The sequence below is a fragment of the Oncorhynchus mykiss genome, chromosome 5 (assembly GCF_057628025.1).
Source record: "Oncorhynchus mykiss isolate SJ-2025 chromosome 5, ASM5762802v1, whole genome shotgun sequence".
NCBI classification, from domain to species: domain Eukaryota; kingdom Metazoa; phylum Chordata; class Actinopteri; order Salmoniformes; family Salmonidae; genus Oncorhynchus; species Oncorhynchus mykiss.
This window is the reverse complement of record NC_143026.1, coordinates 51,964,147-51,985,095: the sequence shown is the minus strand read 5'-3', so window position 1 is coordinate 51,985,095 and position 20,949 is coordinate 51,964,147. Positions and strand designations below refer to the sequence as shown.

At 40.4% G+C, this 20,949-nt stretch overlaps 2 protein-coding genes across 4 annotated transcripts in view; both read left to right on the top strand.

Annotated features, from left to right (window-relative positions):
- The first annotated feature begins 398 nt into the window (after window positions 1-398).
- The window catches only part of LOC110524005 (E3 ubiquitin-protein ligase RNF13), an 85,953-nt gene continuing 65,402 nt past the window's right edge, over window positions 399-20,949 (top strand). Inside the window, exons 1-2 of one of the 3 annotated variants that reach the window (XM_021603269.3) lie at window positions 399-803; window positions 20,732-20,935. In XM_021603269.3, the coding sequence (XP_021458944.2) occupies window positions 20,822-20,935 (114 nt within the window). In that variant the 5' untranslated portion in view covers window positions 399-803; window positions 20,732-20,821. Of the gene's footprint in view, window positions 1,137-10,215; window positions 10,290-20,731; window positions 20,936-20,949 lie in introns of those variants that run through there. The other 2 variants (XM_021603270.3, XM_090235141.1) reach the window with 2 other exon arrangements.
- On the top strand, window positions 6,345-10,198 carry LOC149983508 (uncharacterized). Its single transcript, XM_090235142.1, has 2 exons — window positions 6,345-9,302; window positions 9,410-10,198. Exons 1-2 carry the CDS (start codon window positions 9,082-9,084, stop codon window positions 9,594-9,596), a joined length of 408 nt encoding a protein of 135 aa, XP_090091268.1. The 5' UTR covers window positions 6,345-9,081; the 3' UTR covers window positions 9,597-10,198.

Here is a 20,949-nt window from a genome sequence, read left to right as displayed (position 1 = left end):
TAAGAATGTAAAATGTCAGAATAATAGTAGAGAGAATTATTTATTTCAGCTTTTATTTCTTTCATCACATTTACAGTGGGACAGAAGTTTACATACACTCAATTAGTATTTGATAGCATTGCCCTTAAATTGTTTAACTTGGGTCAAACGTTTCAGGTAGCCTTCCACAAGCTTCCCACAATAAAGTGGGTGAATTTTGGCCTGTTCCTCCTGACAAAGCTGGTGTAACTGAGTCAGGTTGGTAGGCCTCCTTGCTTGCACACGCTTTTTCAGTTCTGCCCACAAATGTTCTATAGGATTGAGGTCAGGGCTTTGTGATGGTCACTCCAATACCTTGACTTTGTTGTCCTTAAACCATTTTGCCATAACTTTGGAAGTACGCTTGGGGTCATTGTTCATTTGGAAGACCCATTTGCGACCAAGCTTGAACTTCCTGACTGATGTCTTGAGATGTTGCTTCAATATATCCACATCATTTTACTGCCTCATGATGCCATCTATTTCGTGAAGTGCACCAGCCCCTCCTGCAGCAAAGTTAAACTGTGATTTACCACACACTCCAGCACAGCTGGTGACGATATGCACCTTTAACTTTTGTTTGCGGACCACCATTATATCATAGAAGAAGAACAAGAAGAGGAAGCTAGCTAGGGATTATTGTTGACATTCTGTCGTACTGACATGTCTAACTAACGGAATTAAATTATTGGAAATTATTGCGATTCTATTGATAGATAGTAAATAATTGTAATATCCATATCTTTTTTTAAAAAAAACAGATGAAACTTCGGTCTGATTTAAAGGTAAGGATCCACTATCTAGCTAACTGTTATAGCATTTGTAGCTAGCGTTGATTGCTAGCTAACGTTAGCAACGCAAACAATGCTTGTGGCTAGACTCGAGGCATGTCATAATGTAACGTTAGCCAGTAAAGATTTCCAACCCGTACGCTTGTTTATAGCTGCATTGGGGTCGGGTAGATTTCCTGTTTAGATTAAGACACCACGGCGTCTGGCGCGAGATATGACTCGGAAAACGTCATTTGAGAAATAGCCTTCTCATCCCTGGATTACAATTTGCAATTGGGATAGTGGGACAATTCTGTGTACAACGCGATTTCTCATCCCTGGATTGAGGTACGTTTTGTGAGTCACATCTCACGCCATCTCTGCAGTGTTTTAAACTAAGGAAGTATGTCCAAACCCAGTGCAATTTTAAGCAAGTGTAGGGTCAGAATATATTCTGGCTTCAACTGTAACAGTTGCCTAATTGTATTTTAGCGTGCTAATAATGGCAGTTTGCTTCATTGGGTATGTTTAGAAGGCTTGCAATAGTTTGCGAAACAGTGTTGGACCAGATTTTCCACTTTGCCACTGTGTTTATGTTAGCAAGATAGAGGATTTGTGACTAGCATAACATTAGCTCGTAAATTCTCACTTGCCAAATGAAGATCACCAAAGACAAATTATAGTTTGGCTAACTAAATAGGTTGTCATCCAAGAAGGCCATGTGCAGTGTTGGGGTTAAAGCGTTACAGTAATAATATAACTTAGTTATTGTTCCAGTTTGAGTATTAACACGGATTTTAAAAAATTATACTTTTATCATTCCCTTCCTATTAAAGTTATTGTGATATTTGTGATTAATATTCCCTCTCTGTTGGAGCAATATTTTAAAATCCCCTTGCCCCAGATTCTAATTGTTTTCCTCCTCACCAAGTTCCTGATTACTCAGGCACGCACTGCTAGTGAGGGAGATGAAAAAATGGCAGAAGCATCGAAAACATTGACTTTATCAGCATGGAAGTACTTCCATTACTTCGATTTGGTAGGACAAAGTGACAAGAATATTACTGTAAACTGTGCCCAGGTGAGAAACTACTTGAAACACAACTTCCAATCTCTTGAAGCACCTGTAAAGGCAACACGCCAACACATAATTTATAGCGAAAGACCCCTGAGACCTGACCACTGTTGCTGAAGATGATTGTAGGCCTACCTCATCCAAACAGTTATGGCTTGATTTTAATCTTTCAGTAGGACAGGCTGTAACCCTTGGAGAGCTGAACAAGCTTGTAACTGGGTATGTAGTAGAGGAAATGCTGCCCTTATCCATGTTATTTTAAGCTACTTGTGCTGGTGTATAGGCCTACATAATTTTGACATTGTTTACATTGAGTGAGGATATGCAATGTTTTGGAGTGTAACGCAAAAGTTATATAACGAGTAGTGTATCAAATTACTTTTCCCAGGGAGTAATATGCAAAGGTATTATAAACTGGGTGGTTCGAGGACAGAATGCTGATTGGCTGACAGCTGTGGTATATCAGACCGTATACCACAGGTATGACAAAACATTTATTTTTACTGTTCGGTTTACATTGGTAACCAGTTGATAATAGCAATAAGGCAATAAGGGTTTTGTGATATATTGCCAACATACCACAGCTCATGGCTGTGTCCAGGCACTCCTCGTTGCATCGTTCATAAGAACAGCCCTTAGCCGTGGTAAATTGGCCCTCCTCGGGCCTTATTGCTTAAATATATAACGCTTTTTGAGTGCACATGATAGCATATTTCATGGGCATTAATTACTATTTATTGCACGACTGCTATTTTCCTGCTAGCAGTCGTGCATGTCAGTCACACAGTACAGTAGCAACATGATTTGGTAAACTACAACAAGATAATAGATTTCAGGCATTCAGAGCGTACATTTTCTTCTGCATTTTGCCTTATTTTACTGTTAAAGTATCCTGTCATTGTTATACATAGATGCCAGTTTTGTAAATTTTACATTTATCTCAGGTGGGCTTAAAGGGTACAGTAGCACCAAAAACACTACCTCTATACAGAATGTAAATGTCAATAGAAGCATTGTTCAATAGGATCAATACTAACTTTGCATTATATTTTAGTCTATAGTGTGTATTTAAACCTCAAACCATTGGTTTCCAAATATTTTATGAGTAGTCTTTGTTATTCTGACTTTTTTCCACCATAAATCACTGTTGTTCTAATTAAGCCTGGTTTGCATTGAAACACATGGGGATAGTGTGTTGATATTTCTAATATTCAATGAACCTGAGCGTAAATATGTTTGTTTTTTTGTTCAGATTTAAGTTGATTAAAACACAAGAACTACAGTTATATTATGCGTCTAGCCAAAAAAATAAACCTGATGAATAGCAATGATCAGTTTTTTAAAATAACTTTAGGGGAGATTAATATAAATCTAATTTTACATAAGAAATTACAGTTTATACATTTGAACATTTTGGAAATGAATTGAAATAGATTATTTAAGAGGTCGGCTTATTTGTAACACCCATGGGATAAAAGGAAAGACAAAGTACGAAAGGCAGGGCCTGAAGTTATTTATAAGACTTCATACTAAGTCTTTTCTCAATACTCTTTTGATGAAGATTTTAAACATGTATCTTGGTCTGATGTGTATAAGGAGCAGAATCCAGATGCATGGAGTATTTGTAAAATTATTCTTGCCAATTGTTGACAAACAGTCTCTTAGCAGGTGCATAACTGTGAGAACTGTTAGAGAGCCCCCTGGATCGATGATGAATTGAAAAATTGTATGGTTCAAAGAAATTATGCTAAAAATGTGGCAAACAGGTCAGGCTGCTCAGCTGATTGGTTGAAATACTGTCAATTGAGAAATGTTGTGAAAAGACTTTGGAGCATCTTAAATGATATTATGGGCAGAAAACCCAATTCATCTCCATCGTTCATTAAAGTTAATGGGTCATTTATAACAAAACCTTTTGATATAGCTAAAATCTCAATTATTATTTCACAGGTAAAGTAGACAAACTGAGAAGTGAAATGACATTGAACTGTGAACCATCATATTTGCGTATTGAAGATCTAATAATGAAAGAGAGGGATTGTGTTGAATTTGTCCAAGTTTGTGTGGAACAGGTGGAAAAACTATTGTTATCCATCAGTAATATACAGTAAGCTACCAGGTATAGACAACCTAGATGGGAAACTATTGAGAATGGTAGCAGGCTATTACCACCCCTATTTTCCATGCATTTAACTAACATCTAAAGGAGTGTGTGTGTTCACAGGCATGGAAGGAAGCTGAAATAATTTCACAATCTAAAAATAGTAAAGCATCCTTTTCTGTCTCTAACAGCCAACCAACCAGTTTTCTGCCTGTTCTTAGTAAATTGATGGAGAAAGTTGTTTAAAAAAAAAAAAATGCAGTGCTATTTTTCGAAGAAGTTAACTGCTGACTTTCATGCATATAGGGAAGGGCTCTCAACTTGTATTGCACTGACTCAGATGACTGATGATTGGCTAAATAAATGGTTAATAAGATGATACCAGTTGCTCAGGAGGGAAAGGGGAAGTCAGATGTGTGGAAGACATTTGATGTTGTTATGGAAACTACTGGGGATCAAGAAAAAGGAGGGTATAGGAGCAAGTGCTGCATGCTTATTGTGTGCCGAACAGGTGCTGTTAGTTTACACAATCATTTTTTGGGGACCATTTGGAACAGTGCAAACGACACTGAATAAATTATAAGTGTACCAGAGTCTGTTCTATTGAAAAAAAAAAAAACATATATAAATCCATTACAGCAAAGACTTTAAAAAAGTTCCATGCATTTGTGAATTGACGTTTTATTTATTGTTTAGGCTAATTTTCCAAAGCTCCCTTTGTTATTTCATTTTAAAACTAAAATGCTGGATTGCATTTCAAAGCATGAATGACTTGTATGCTGTGTGATGACATGAACGAATGATTGACTGATTGATTGATTGATTGATACAGTAGTCTATATATTGAAATCTAGACTTAAGTAAGTTACGGTATTAAGACTAAACAGGACACACACTTAGGCCTACAGCTCGATGGTGGTTATACAAGGCTACGACTATAATAGTTATATAGTTGCCATGGCGCCCTAGTTGCAGCCTAAGCACAGAGCTCCTGTAAATGTGTAGATATTTTAAATGTTTTTAATTGTTTTTTAATCAGCTATTTTGTTTTTGATAACATTGAGGTTTTATTGCATTTAGCTGGCGTTTTTGAGTGTATTTTAACTGACAGGTTAACACTTAGGCTTGGCTAGCTAGCTTTTGTTTAAAAAATGCATCTGGACAGTACAATCTTTTTTGTTTCACTTGGCTGCCAATTCCTGATCCTTTGAGAACATAATTTTAGGAGTCGCTCATGCTGCCAAACATACCCACGTAAAACTGACTATCCTACCGATCCTTGACTTCGGCGATGTCATTTACAAAATAGCCTCCAACACTCTACTCAGCAAATTGGATGTAGTCTATCACAGTGCCATCTGTTTTGTAACCAAAGCCCCATATACTACCCACCACTGCGACCTGTATGCTCTCGTTGGCTGGCCCTCGCTTCATATTCGTCGCCAAACCCACTGGCTCCAGGTCATCTATAAATCTTTGCTTGGTAAAGCCCCGCCTTATCTCAGCTCACTGGTCACCATAGCAGCACCCACCCGGTACACGCGCTCCAGCAGGTATGTCTCACTAGTCACCCCCAAAGCCAATTCCTCCTTTGGCCGGCTTACCTTCCAGTTCTCTGCTGCCAATGACTGGTACGAACTGCAAAAATCACTGAAGCTGGAGACTCATATCTCACTCACTAAATTTAAGCACCAGCTGTCAGAGCAGCTCACAGATTACTGCACCTGTACATAGCCCATCTGTAAATAGCCGATCCAACTACCTCATTCCCCATACTATTATTTATTTGATTTATTTTCCTTTGCACCCCAGTATCTCTACTTGCACACTCATCTTCTGCACATCTATCACTCCAGTGTTTAATTACTATATTGTAATTATTTCGCCACTATGGCCTATTTATTTTACATTCGGTACCCATTAAATCCAATCCAGACTTTTCAAATATTTTATAATAAAAAGTGTAGCTCCCTCCAGTAACCACAAGCACAACTGTTCCATGATTTTAACTGGCAGTTTTATTCTGTAGTTTTAGTCAGAAATGTCACCTTCCGTGAGAACTATAAAGTACATGACAATACAGTTAAGCACACTCTTACAACTTTCTTGTCTCATGAGTAACTTATTAGCTTGATGTAACTCTGAAATGCTTACATACATAAAAACAGTTTAGCCAGAGGTATAACAATATCAGATTAAACACATGAATAAAGAAAATACCTCATTGGCTGCTTATTACAGAAGAGAGGAAATCAAAAACAACACACTTCTTATTCCTGGCATGAATTCACGCTTCATCCTTAATTATTATAATGTTACCATCCTAACATAGACGCTTCAACCTTTACGAACTACACTCGAAGACTCAAAAAACCTAGCTAATACAGTGTGGGATTGCCGTCATTCCAAAAGTGTGTTGCTACGATAATAATCCCCGTTACAACAGTTCATAGCCACGTAGTTCCGCTTGTCTTACCATTCCCCCCGCATAGTGAACACGTAAACAATTCAAACAAAAAACAACAACATAGACTGACAGGTTAATTGTCAGTTACAAAAAGTAAAGTCGTACAACTTCACATGAGATACATTTTCCATTTTAGCTTCACCTTTCCTATAAAAATATGGCAGTATATGTTAGAAATGTCTAATCCTTCCAATTGTTACATGACTGTTCAGAATCTGCAGAATATAACGATCCAATAGGCTGAATTAAGGTGTCGTTAAATGATTTGCTCCATCACACAAACGCATAAAAGTACACACACCAACAGAATCAAGAATGTTTATTCAAATGGTCATTAATTGATAGAAAAGCTAAAAACCAACTACATTAATCTGAGACATACTCTGGCAGTGTGCAGTATTAATGACCAGTAAGCTCAGACAATATCCATAATGACTATAAAAAGTACGAACACTTCAAGACCCTATGGTCAGATGTCTTTTCCTAAAGGCGGCATGGTAAGTAATGGAATTGAAGTTTCTGGGTGTGTAGGAATAATAAATAGTGTTGCTGTAGACACTGGATAATCTGGCTAACACACACACATATTTAACATAGCTGTGATACTGCACTTATGTTACTCAGTTCAGGTAACATTCAATGTCCTGCGTTTGTGTTAACCATGGCAGCCAGCATTGCAAATAAAGACATTCGTAGAACCATAATCAACCTCTTTCTGTGGATCCTTTCCCCTTAATGTAATTTTCATGTCAGCCAGGCCAATCTTTTAATATAAATACATTTTATTTCACGCTTTAGTTGAGCAAAATAAGTAGTGTTGCTTGGTTGACAAGGCAATTGAAAGAGTGCCTGAGTCGTGCAGAAAAATATCAATGCTTTATCCTCAAGAGAGAACAAGTTGTTGTTTCCCTGACTGCTACCTACAGTATGGCTGCTACTCAGAAATGCTATAGCCTAACAGTAAATTAATATATGACATTCACTGCAATTATAAACCTGTCTCCAGTATAACGCTACATACACAGACAGACCCACTGTGGATCTTTGTAAAATAAATCTGTATGAAAAGGCATCCCAGGTCTGTTTTGTCAACGGGCACAACTTTGACCCTTTTCAGGAAACTAGGCGTATGTTACGGGTCACTACTTCACAGGAGAGCCATTTGAACGTAAACTTATTTTTATTTATCAAAATTGTTTTTTGGGCAGAAATGCCTTCTGTAAATATGAATAAAATTGTTAAATTATGAGCCTAGTTAGTTTAGCCACAGAAAAAATATGACATTCACTGCAATTATAAACCTGTCTCCAGTATAACGCTACATACACAGACAGACCCACTGTGGATCTTTGTAAAATAAATCTGTATGAAAAGGCATCCCAGGTCTGTTTTGTCAACGGGCACAACTTTGACCCTTTTCAGGAAACTAGGCGTATGTTACGGGTCACTACTTCACAGGAGAGCCATTTGAACGTAAACTTATTTTTATTTATCAAAATTGTTTTTTGGGCAGAAATGCCTTCTATAAATACGAATAAAATTGTTAAATTATGAGCCTAGTTAGTTTAGCCACAGAAAAAGGGAGCAACCTTCCCACTAGCCATGATTGGCTGAAATGAGTGGGATGCCAAGATTTGTCTGCCATATAGCACGCTTCTGTCTATTTGAGCTGGTCAGTATGTGTAGGTAATCCTGTCTAATGCGACTTTAAAATGTTTTTTTATTTTTATTGTGTAGTAAAACTTAACAAAAGACTTCTATGTAAGTGTCCATTTCAATAGAATGTCACTGCAAAAACTGTTTCAGAGCACTCGTCTGAGTGGGACAGAGCGCAGAATACCTGATTAATTTGCCAATGCTCAACACCCGTTGAATACGGCTGGTGTCAGTAAACGTCGGCAAAAAAAGCATAATTAAATTGTTGCGAGGAGCACAGTTAGTCACCAACACTCTGGATAACATAAAAACAGCCTAACTAGTTCTGATAGAGTGAGTAAAATGGTCAGAGTTTGGGTGGGGGCTAAAGCTTAAAATGATTCTCATGGGATTGCACACGGTCAGTGTGAACCAGAGTGACTTGACACAACAACGGGCCAAGCAAGCTGTACCAACAAAACGGAAACAACACAGGACGTCTTATTTAGCGAAAGGGCTTGCAGTCTGCCGTGAAGTGTTCATCCATGTATACAGGTAAGAGTCTAGCTACAGTTTCAGATATTATACGTTTCTAATTTTGTCAAAGTTGTTTTCATTGCAAGTTAAAGCTTACTGTTAGCTAGCTAGCTAACATTCCGTTTATGGTCTGTGTGTAGTAATGTTATCTCAGAATGCCATTTCGCATTACTAGTTATAGCCTAACTAGCTAACATTGAACCTGTTTGGTTAACCTTTTAGCTAGCTATGACAATCGGTTTGTATTGCTAGTACTCTATGGATTAGGATTATGGTTAATTGTTTAGCTTGCATGTCTAAACAAAAGACTCCACTTCGCCAGATGATTACATGACCCATCAAGTTAGCCAGGTGTGACTGACGGTGATTACGGCTATCTATTGTATAATGCCAAAATATTTGTATCTGGAATTTGTCTTTCAGCATCAGTAGAACACGCCTGACTCTCCTCCAACAGTCATACAAGGAGAATGGTCTAATGCCTCCCATCAAAAAGAGAGCTGGTCCAAGCAAGCACAGGTTACAGCTGAAGCATGAGGACTTGCAGCAAGTTGTGAACTTCATCAACAACTACGCAGAGGACAATGCAATAGTATTACCAGGATGCCACCCAGGACGCAAACGTTGGAAAGCTGCTGACATCCCATGTGACAAAAGCAGTGACGTGGCGTCTCTACACGGAATCGATGACAACACTTGGTATGTAAAGCATAAACAACACGTTTTGATTATTTAATTTATCTCCAACATGATTGCCACTACTTTTATTGATCTCACAATCTTTTTTGTTGTTTCCTGTTTTACAGCGTCGGTGCTCTGGAGCCTGGTGTTGTCACCAAGGAGCGTTCGTACTCCGTCGGGAACAGGTTTCAGCTGCTGAGCAACGCTGACATCCTTCCTCCCATAGATGGTCTGCCTGTACAAGCACCACCTGGACTGGACACAGCTAGACAAACTTATCTTTTTGAGAAGATCAGGGAGTTTTGTGACTAAGAGGCTATTGTCATCACACGCCCTGCACCAAAGTCAAGGGCAGGACAGAATCGGGCTCTCCGAATATAGATTCCCTTGTTCATGCGTGGTTCGGACGTTTTCCCAGTCATCAGCACTATCTGCAGTGCCTCTATTCAAATGACTGTGATAAGAAGAAAGGCGCCGGAGAGGATGGTTGATGTTTTACGTGCTCCTAACCAACTGTGTTATCTTGTTCGTCTTTTTGCATTGTTTGTAACTTATTTTTGAAACTTATTTTGTACATAATGTTTCTGCTACCATTTCTTATGACCGAAAATAACTTCTGGACATCAAAACAGCGATTACTCACCACAAACTGGTAGAAGCTTTATCCTTTAACGAGTCCCACGAGAATGAAATACTTCTTTCCCGGGAACGGGCCCAAATCCCCGTCATTTGCATGAAGAGAAGGAAAAAAGGGGGGCGGAGGTCGGGCTGCCTTCTGAGAATTCGTAGGCGAGCGAGTAAACCCCCACTACCATCTGTTATATTGGCCAACGTGCAATCATTGGAGTAAACATTTTTATGACCTACGAGCAAGATTAAACTACCAACAGGACATTAAAAACTGTAATATCTTATGTTTCACCGAGTCGTGGCTGAACGACGGCATGAACAACATGCAGCTGGTGGGTTTTACACTGTTTCGGCAGGATAAAACAGCGGCCTCTGGTAAGACAAGGGGTGGGGTTCTATGTATATTTGTAAACAACAGCTGTTTCACAATATCTCATGAGAAGCTGTAGACCACACTATCTACCAGGAGAGTTTATCTGTATTTTTCGTAGCTGTCTACATACCACCACAGACCGATGCTGGCACTAAGACCACACTCAATGAGCTGTATACCGCCATAAGCAAACAGGAAAACGCTCATCCAGAGGCAGCGCTCCTAGTGGCCGGGGACTTTAATGCAGGGAAACTTAAATCCGTTTCACCAAATTTCCACCAGCATGTTAAATGTGCAACCAGAGGAAAACAACTCTAGACCACCTATACTCCACATACAGAGACGAGTACAAAGCTCTCCCTCGCCCGACATTTGGCAAATCTGACCATAATTCTATCCTGATTCCTGGTTACAAGCAAAAATTAAAGCAGGAAGCAGCAGTGACTCAGTCAATAAAGTGGAAAGTGGTCAGATGAAGCAGATGCTAAGCTACAGGACTGGTTTGCTAGCACAGACTGGAATATGTTCTGGGTTTCTTCCAATGGCATTGAGGAGTACACCACATCAGTCACTGGCTTCATCAATAAGTGCATCGATGATGTCGTCCCCACAGTGACTATACGTACATATCCCACCCAAGAGTCATGGATTACAGGCAACATCCGCACTGAGCTAAAGGGTAGAGCTGCCCCTTTCAAGGAGTGGGACACGGAAGCTTATAAGAAATCCAGCTATGCCCTCCGACGAACCATCAAACAGGCAAAGCGTCAATACAGGACTGAGATCGAATCCTACTACACCGGCTCCGACGCTCGTCAGATGTGGCAGGGATTGCAAACTATTACAGACTACAAAGGGAAGCACAGCCGAGGGCGGCCCAGTGACACGAGCTTACCAGACGAGCTAAATTACTTCTATGCTCGCTTCAAGGCAAGTAACGCTGAAACATGCATGAGAGCATCAGCTGTTCCAGACGACTGTGTGATCACGCTCCTCGCAGCTGATGTGAGTAAGAACAGGTCAACATTCACAAGGCCGCAGGGCCAGACGGATTACCAGGGCGTGTACTCCGAGCATGCGCAGACCAACTGGCAAGTGTCTTCACTGACATTTTCAATCTCTCTCTGTCTAAGTCTGTAATACCTACATGTTTCAAGCAGACCACCATAGTCCCTGTGCCCAAGAACACTAAGGTAACCTGCCTAAATGACTACCAACCCGTAGCACTCACGTCTGTAGCCATGAAGTGCACACTATTATCCCAGAAACCCTAGACCCACTCCAATTTGCATACCACCCTAACAGGTCCACAGATGATGCGATCTCTTGCACTCCACATTTCCCTTTCCCACCTGACAAAAGGAACACCTATGTGGGAATGCTATTCATTGACTACTACACCTGAGACTTAACACCTCCCTCTGCAACTGGACTTCCTGATGGGCCACCCCAGGTGGTAAGGGTTAGTAACAACACATCTGCCACGCTGATCCTCAACACGTGGGCCCCTCGTGTGTGTGCTTTGTCCCCTCTTTTACTCCCTGTTCACTCATGACTGCACGGCCAGGGACGACTCAAGCACCATCATTAAGTTTGCCTATGACACAACCGTGGTAGGCCTGATCAACGACGAGACGGCCTATAGGGGAGGAGGTCAGGGACCTGGCCGTGTGGTGCCAGACAACAACCTCTCCCTCAACGTGATGAAGAAAAAGGAGATGATTGTGGACTACAGGAGGAGGACCGAGCACGCCCCATTCGGCATCGATGGGGCTGTAGTGGAGCAGGTCAAAAGCTTCAAGTTCCTTGGTGTCCACATCACCAACAAACTAACATGGTCAAAGCACACCTAGACAGTCATGAAGAGGGCACGACAAAACCTATTCCCCCTCAGGATACTGAAAAGATTTGGCATGGTTCCTCAGATTCTCAAAAGGTTCTATAGCTGCACCATCAAGTGCTGGTTGCATCACTGGCTGGTTTGGCAACTGCTCGGCCTCCGACCGCAAGCACTACAGAGAGTAGTGTGTACAGCCCAGTACATCACTGGGGCCAAGCTTCCTGCCATCCAGGACCTCTATACCAGGCAGTGTCAGAGGAAGGCCCTAAAAATTGTCAGACTCCAGCCACCCTAGTCATAGACTGTTCTCTCTGCTACCGGAGCGCCAAGTCGAGGTCCAAAAAGCTTCTTAACAGCTTCTACCCCCAAGCCATAAGACTCCTGAACAGCTAATCAAAAGGCTACCCAGACTCCTCTTTTACGCTGCTACTCTCTGCATAACTCTTCCTACATGTACATATTACCTCAACTAACCGGTGACATGTGACAAATAACATTAGATTTGTTTGATGTTAATAGTTAGCAATTAATACTTAAGGACATTTCTGTTCTGTTTAATTCTGTGTTTCTGTAAAGAGATGGTTTCCTGCAGTTAGTCTGGGCGTATGGTCAAGTAAATGCATTTTGCTAGAGATAGCTTGTGCTGACAATGACTTGGTGATAATTACCTAAAGTTGGCATTCTATAGACAAGATGTGGTATGTGTGTGACCCGAGATAGCCTGGAAGAGTTTAGAACAATGCCTCATTGTCTGACCATCCTGGCATCTGGGAAACTAAGCCGGATCAAAGAAGAATAACAATATCCTCTGTAGATAACCAGGTGATGAACAAGGTGGCTTATGGGAGTTGGAACCAGCCTGACTAAGCATTTTTAGGTCCTATATAACATCCGTTTTTTTTCCATTATCAGTTAAGCACTCGGCAACACGTGTGGGGTCGACGGTTTCATTATTGCAATAATTAATTGATATTAAATAAAAATGATTGTTTTTCAAGAAATTACTGTCTCTCTCAATACTGAATTTCCATGAGAGGATTCTCCTAACACACATTGCTGCTACTATTATATATATTTTTATCCTGCTGCTCAGGGACTTTACCCCTGATGGTATGCTTATAACTACCTCCTATCACTGATATTGTTCTTGTACATACTGTATATTATTTTCTTTATATTGACACTGTTTCTGATGTTGCTACTATGCAAGTAAGCATTTGGCTGTACCATTTAAACCTTCTGTAGAGACCCATCCACTTAGCAAGATGTGGCTGGGGGTTATAGCATTTATTTCACATTACCCATCAATTTAGACAAGTGTGTCTGGGTAAGCGTGATCTATACTTATAAAATATTTGATCTGGACACTTTGTTTACCTGGAATTTTTCCTTATTGTAGGCTACTACCTTCACCACTTTTAGTCTTAATCTTTACTACACTACTCTCTGTTTAGCACATGACCTCACATGTGAATCCTTAAAGAGATGGGTGTGAACAATGCTGAATGGATGTAGATAAAGGAGAGCTCTCCAGTAGGTACCAAAACTTTAAAAGGCCATTTTCTCAAAAGTGAGGTTACAAGTTTATCAAACTTCAAAGCAGAATTACTTTCTCATTGTTTCTCAAATGCAGTGGATGAGATTCCAGTTTGTAGCTTTGTGTCTCAGCTTTTATCCAATGTAAAAAACACAATTTCAAATTTTCCTCTTTGGATTATCTGGTTACTTCCAGTGTTTCGAATAAATTATTCGAAACACTGGAAGTAACCAGATAATCCAAAGAATTTAGGTAGTTAACAATGCCCCCCTCAGGCAGAATATTTTCTCATGCGAACTGTCTGCGACACGTTTACCTGTTTGCTACTCTACAATATTTTACTTATCAAGTCGAAGACAAAATTAACTGCAATACACTTGTCTCAAATATATTAGCATAACTACACAGAACCACCATAAAATGAGGCCTATTTCCGTATTAAAATGTGTCCCAGTGCAACATGCCTTGATCCGTCCCACTGGACGTGGTTTATGGAGCGCTCTTTGAAATAGATGGATTGGCTGACAACGTCTCAAATGATGCACTCGCATCAATGTGACCGGAGTACACAAGGGGGCGCCAAAAAGGCAAAAACCCCATTGGGCATTTTTTACCAATGCTAACAAAATTAGCACAAGTAATAGCGCATCTCAAGAGGCTGCTAGCTACATATGCTAATGAGATGAAAATAAACTAATTGCAAAGACAGGCAATACAGCTCATAAAGTTATACATATATAGAAGCTACTGAATGTCATGTCATTTTTGGTCATCAAATCAAATCAAATGTATTTATATAGCCCTTCGTACATCAGCTGATATCTCAAAGTGCTGTACAGAAACCCAGCCTAAGACAGCAAGCAATGCAGGTGTAGAAGCACGGTGGCTAGGAAAAACTCCCTAGAGTTTGGACATTTACAAGCGACTGAACGAGAGACATACAAATGAAAAAAGTTTTGACATGCTTGTCTGAAGGAAGAGCAGTACTGGCTCTGGAGCAGCATGTGTAGGATACAGTTGCTAGTGCAACGGACCTGCCTGCTCTGCTCAGAGAAGAGGGAAGAGGAGAAGGCTGTGGAGAATGGAGAGGAGAAAAAACGTAAGGAAATCAAGATCGTGGCAGCTGTACAAATATACCGCCAAAGACAAATTTTATGTCAATGCTAATATGCCAAAAAATTTGTACAGTTGAAGTCGGAAGTTTACATACACTTAGGTTGGAGTCATTAACTCGTTTTTCAACCACTCCCCAAATTTCTTGTTACAAACTATATTTTTGGCAAATCGGTTAGGACATCTACTTTGTGCATGACACAAGTCATTTTTCCAACAATTGTTTACAGACAGATTATTTCACTTATAATTCACTGTATCACAATTCCAGTGGGTCAGAAGTTCACATACACTAAGTTGACTGTGCCTTTAAACAGCTTGGGAAATTCCAGAAAATGATGTCATGGCTTTAGAAGCTTCTGATAGGCTAATTGACATCATTTGAGTCAATTTGAGATGTACCTGTGGGTGTATTTTAAGGCCTACCTTCAAACTCGGTGCATCTTTGCTTGACATCATGGGAAAATCCAAAGAAATCAGATAAGACCTCCACAAGTCTGGTTCATCCTTGGGAGCAATTTCCAAATGCCTGAAGGCATGTTCATCTGCACAAACAATAGTACGCAAGTATAAACACCATGGGACCATGCAGCCGTCATACCGCTCAGGAAGAAGACACGTTCTGTCTCCTAGAGATGAACGTACTTTGGTGCGAAAAGCAAAGGACCTTTTGTACCTGTTTCCTCCAGCATCTTCACAAGTATCTACAGTGCTGTGAAAAAGTATTTGCCCCCTTCCTGATTTCTTATTTTTTTGCACATTTGTCATACTTAAATGTTTCAGATCATCAAACAAATTGTAATATTACACAAAGATAACCCAAGTAAACACAAATGCAGTTAAGTGATTATTTGATTAAGGGAAAAAAGCTATCCGAACCTTCATGGCCCTGTATGAAAAAGTAATTGCCCCCTAGACCTAATAACCGGTTGTGCCACACTCAGCAGCAACAACTGCAATCAAGCGTTTGCGATAACTGGCAATGAGTCTTTCACATCGCTGTGGAGGAATTTTGGCCCACTCTTCTTTGCAGAATTGTTTTAATTCAGCCACATTGGAGGGTTTTCGAGCATGGAACCGCCTTTTTAAGGTCACGCCACAGAATCTCAATAGGATTCAAGTCCGGACTTTGACTAGGCACTCCAAAACCTTCAGTTTGTTTTTTTTAAGCCATTCAGATGTGGACTTGCTGGTGTGTTTTGGATCATTGTCCTGCTGCAGAACCCAAGTGCGCTTCAGCTTGAGGTCACGAACTGATGGCCGGACATTCTCCTTCAGGATTTTTTGGTAGAGAACAGAATTCATGGTTCCATCAATCACAGCAAGTCGTCCAGGTCCCGAAGCAGCAAAGCAGCCCCAGACCATCACACTACCACCACCATATTTGACTTTTGGTAGGATGTTCTTTTTCTGAAATGCTGTGTTACTTTTACGCCAGATGTAACGGGACGCACACCTTCTAAAAAGTTAAACTTTTGTCTTGTCAGTCCACAGAATATTTTCCCAAAAGTCTTGGGGATCATCAAGATGTTTTTTTTGCCAAAAGTGAGATGAGCCTTTGTTCTTTTTGGTCAGCAGTGGTTTTTGCCTTGGAACTCTGCCATGGATGCCATTTTTGCACAGTCTTTCTTATGGTTGACTCATGAACACTGACCTTAACTGAGGCAAGTGAGGCCTGCAGTTCTTTAGATGTTGTTGTGGGTTCTTCTGTGACCTCTTGGATGAGTCGTCGCTGCGCTCTTGGGGTAATTTTGGTAGGCCGGCCACTCCTGGGAAGGTTCACCACTGTTCCAAATTTTCTCCATTTGTGGATAATGGCTCTCACCGTGGTTCGCTGGAGTCCCAAAGCTTTAGAAATGGCTTTGTAACCCTTTCCAGACTGATAGATGTCAATTACTTTGTTTCTCATCTGTTCCTGAATTTCTTTGGATCACGGCATGATGTCTTGCTTTTTGAGATCTTTTGGCCTACTTCACTTTGTCAGACAGGTTCTATTTAAGTGATTTCTTGATTCAACAGGTCTGGCAGTAATCACGCCTGGGTGTGGCTAGTGAAATTGAACTCAGCTTTCCAAAAAATGTGATTAACCACAGTAAATTCATGATTTAACAAGGGGAGGCAATTACTTTTTCACATAGGGCCATGAAGGTTCGGATAGCTTTTTCCCTTAATAAATAAAATTATCACTTATCACTTTGCATTTTGTGTTTACTTGGGTTATCTTTGTGTAATATTTAAATTTGTTTGATGATCTGAAACATTTAAGTGTGACAAATGTGCAAAAAATATAAGAAATCAAGAAGAGGGCAAATACCTTTTCATTGCACTGTATATCCACAGTAAAACGAGTCCTATATTGACATAACCTGAAAGGTCGCTCAGCAAGGAAGAAGCCACTGCTCCAAAACCGCCATAAAAAAGCTAGACAACGGTTTGCAACTGCACATGGGGACAAAGATTGTACTTTTTGGAGAAATGTCCTCTGGTCTAATGAAACAAAAATAGAACTGTTACACGCTACAAAAGTATTTCCTCCAACGTTATAATGAAAAGGCTCCCCCCTCTGTCCCAAAACATGTTTTCTGGAGACTTGTGAGTGGAGTGCTGATGACATCGCCCACTGTATGCGTTTTCGGTAACCTGATTGTGTCCAGACTGAGGAGAAATCCGCACACAATGCATCCCTGACCAACTTCTGATGTGGTCAGCCAGATCGGAACACAATCAGACCACAAAGCGACTTTTGTGCATCTAGACCAGGCCTGGGAAATGGCCAGCCCAGGGGCCATATGCGGCCCACAGAATCATGCTCAGATCACATAAAGAATTTGCGATAGTAAAGTTTTGAAAAAGTATTTGTTAATCAAATTAAAAGCCCAATGAATACTCTCCTTTGTGTAATGATTTAACCCCCACCGCTTGTGGGACATTTATTTTGAAGGCACGTATAAATAACAACTGCACAAGGACAGACAGTGACTGACAGGCTGACACACACGTCACAGTTAGTAGCTAGCTAGAAATTGCGCAAAAGTGAGTTTTTCAAAAAAATTCAAAGGAAAGTAGACAATGAATATAGGATGTTCCAGTAAGAGTGGACATTTTATTATTGATATATATTGAGGTATCAGAGAAAGCTGTGTGCTTAATGTGCAAAGAGAGCATCGCTGTCTTGAAAGAATACAACTTGTCCTGACACTTTCAGACGAAGCATGCAGAAAAATATAAGAATATGTCTTCTGAGCAGAGGGCAAGTGCATCCAAAGAGTTGCTTTCTCAGTTGCAAAAGAATAAATTACTTTTCACAAAACTGCATTCAGCAAACAACAGAATTGCAATAGCTAGCTATGTACTGTCCCACAAAATTGCTAAACATAGCAAGCCATTCGCTAAGGGCGAATTGATTAAATAATGTTTAATTGACTGCAGCAAGACTTTGCTCCGACAAGAAAGAGCTGTTTGAAAATGTTTCCCTGTCAAGACGAACAGTGACACGGTTTGTTGAGGACATCTTAGAGAATATGGAACAACAGTTGGAAGACAGGGTAAAGGATTTCACATATTTCTCCTTGGCCCTGGATGAGAGAAGTGATGCACGTGACAAGACGCAGTTGTTGATATTCTTACGAGGCATAACCCCAGACTTTGAAATTACAGAGGAGCTTGCTTCAATGCAGTCCATGAAGAGCACAATCGCAGGGAAACATTTATTGGAGGAGGTGTGGCAAAGCTGGGACTGAGTTTTGAAAACGTATCCAGTGTGACCACTGATGGGTGCCCAAACTTGACAGGAAAAAATTTGGCCTTTTGAAAAGGATACAAGATCATGTAGCTGAGCTGATCCCAGATCAGAAAATAATTTTCCTGCATTGCATTATTCGTCAGGAGTGCTCGGTAAATGTGTTCTGAAAATGAGCCATGTTGTAGATACAGTCACTAAAGTGGTAAACTTCACAAGAGCAAAATCTTTAAACCGCAGGCAGTTTGTCTTGCTGTTGGAAGAGATCATGCAGATCTCCCCTACCACACAAAGGTGAAATGGCTGAGTTTGAGGAAGGTGCATAAAAGGATGTGGGACCTGAAGTCAGAGATTGCTGAGTTATTGCAAATTAAAGGAAAATATGTGGATTTCCCTCAACTGCAAGATAAAGAATGGTTGGCTGATTTTTGCCTTCACTGTGGAGATCATGGCCCTCATGAATGAACTGAATTCCCAACTACAAGGGAAGGGCCTTTTTGCACATTCGATGTACAGCCTTGTCAAAGCCTTCAAGGGAAAATTGCTCCTCCTGACCCGCCAAGGAGGGGCCAACGAACTCACCCACCTTCTGACACTACTAGTCTGTTCCCTATCAGATGACCAACGGGAGAAGTATACATCGCTGATACGTGCTTTGAATGGTGAGTTTTCTCATCGTTTTTAGGATTTCAAAGTGTTGGAAAATGACATGCTGTTGGTTTCCTCTCCTTTCACCTTCAATGTGGATAACGCTCCCACTGACCTGCAACTTGAGCTTATCGATCTTCAGTCTGATGCAGTGATTGGAGAACTATTCAAAACAATGTCACTGACGAGGTTCTATGCATTTCTCGATGAACAAAACTTTCCAAAGATTAGGAGTAATGCTCAGAAGATGTTTGTACTGTTTGGGTCAACCTATGTATGTGAACAGACATTTTCAGTGATGAAATATAACAAGTCAAGGCACAGATCATCTCTTACTTACCTCTCAGCAATCCTGCGCATAGCGACATCAGAAACTATACCGGACTTCACTGCTCTAGTCAATGCCCATCAGAGACTTCACTCCTCACACTGATTGAGTAGTTTAAATGTAATGTTGAGCTCTCTTTCTTGTGTTTTTGTGCATACCCGTTAACAAGAGTTCTGTCCGTGGTGCTGAATGCACAGTGTACTTTTCCCTCCGTGTAGTTCATTGCATGTTTAATAATGAATGTAAGTGCCAAGTGTAGACAAAACCTAGGAGAGGAGAGGTAGTCTATAGGATACTGAATCTGAAGCAGCAAGAGTGATGAGAGAGCGGATACTTGCACTTTCTCTTCAGTCAGGAGTGGGACGATTTGCAGGCAGAGACAATAAATGACCACATCTTTATATTTATTTCCAGAAAATGTAGTAGGCCTAAAGTATAGCCTGATCATATTAAGTTAAATTATTTGGAAAGATTACTGCACTGTGCTTCTCCACCCATGCGGAGGGTTGTTAAGGGAAGGTATATTACTGAAAACGTTCAAAGTTTGCCAGTAAACTACCAGATTTTTGGTTTCTTTCAAGTTATGGGTGGAATTTATAAATCTATTGGCCTTTTGATTTAAGATTATCACAGGTGTCTAATTGTCCCTGGCCCTTAGTGTGTAAAATATTCAAATAAGATTGTTTTTAAAAGAACAAAAAATATATATGGCATTCCAGAGTTTTAAAACATCCTAAATATAAACTATCAACTAGGTGAATACCATTGGTGTTTCATATGAGGGTTTCAACATGAGATATCCTTTTTTTTCAACACACTTTTATTTATGTAAATTTGTCTTTTTTGTAAATGTTTTGGCGCCAAACTGGTGGTAGTTGTGAAAAAAGTAAATAGTATGAAAGTTGAAAGTAAATAGTTGGAGTTCATGGAAAATTATTCCATTGTTTATTAGGGGAAAAAAATCATTAATTAGGCATTTTTTTTCTTAAATCACATGGTCTATCCACTAGAAACGAATAGACGATATGGACACAGATATAAAAATGAATACTATATATCTGGAAAAAAAAGTTATTAAAGTATAAATTACCAAAGTTAACAGATTGCCAGAAATGACCTAGGTATTTGAACCCAGGTGGGGTGTGTTTATGTTTTCTGTTCTGTGGGAGGCTGGGAGAGCAGATGTAGGCCTACAGACAGTGACAAACCTGTGTTTCTGCGTGTGTGTACACTCTGCAGGTGTGAGAGCCGCCAGCACTGGGACAGTCCATCCGTGTGTCAGTCTGTGCAGGTGTGTGTCAGTCGACTGGCACAGCTCGGAATGCAAAGATGCTGTTCTCCCTGGGGATGCTGATGCTGTCCGCCACACAGATCTACACCATCTTTACCGTGCAGCTCTTTGCCTTCCTCAACCTGCTGCCCGTCGAGGCCGACATCTCTGCCGTGAGTCCCGCAGA

What these genes read in the sequence shown, in the direction of transcription:
- LOC149983508 (XM_090235142.1), top strand. Translation starts at nt 9,082, where the DNA reads ATGCCTCCCATCAAAAAGAGAGCTGGTCCAAGCAAGCACAGGTTACAG. An exon ending in GGAATCGATGACAACACTTG is followed by an intron (nt 9,303 to 9,409) that starts GTATGTAAAGCA and finishes CCTGTTTTACAG; the next exon opens with CGTCGGTGCTCTGGAGCCTG.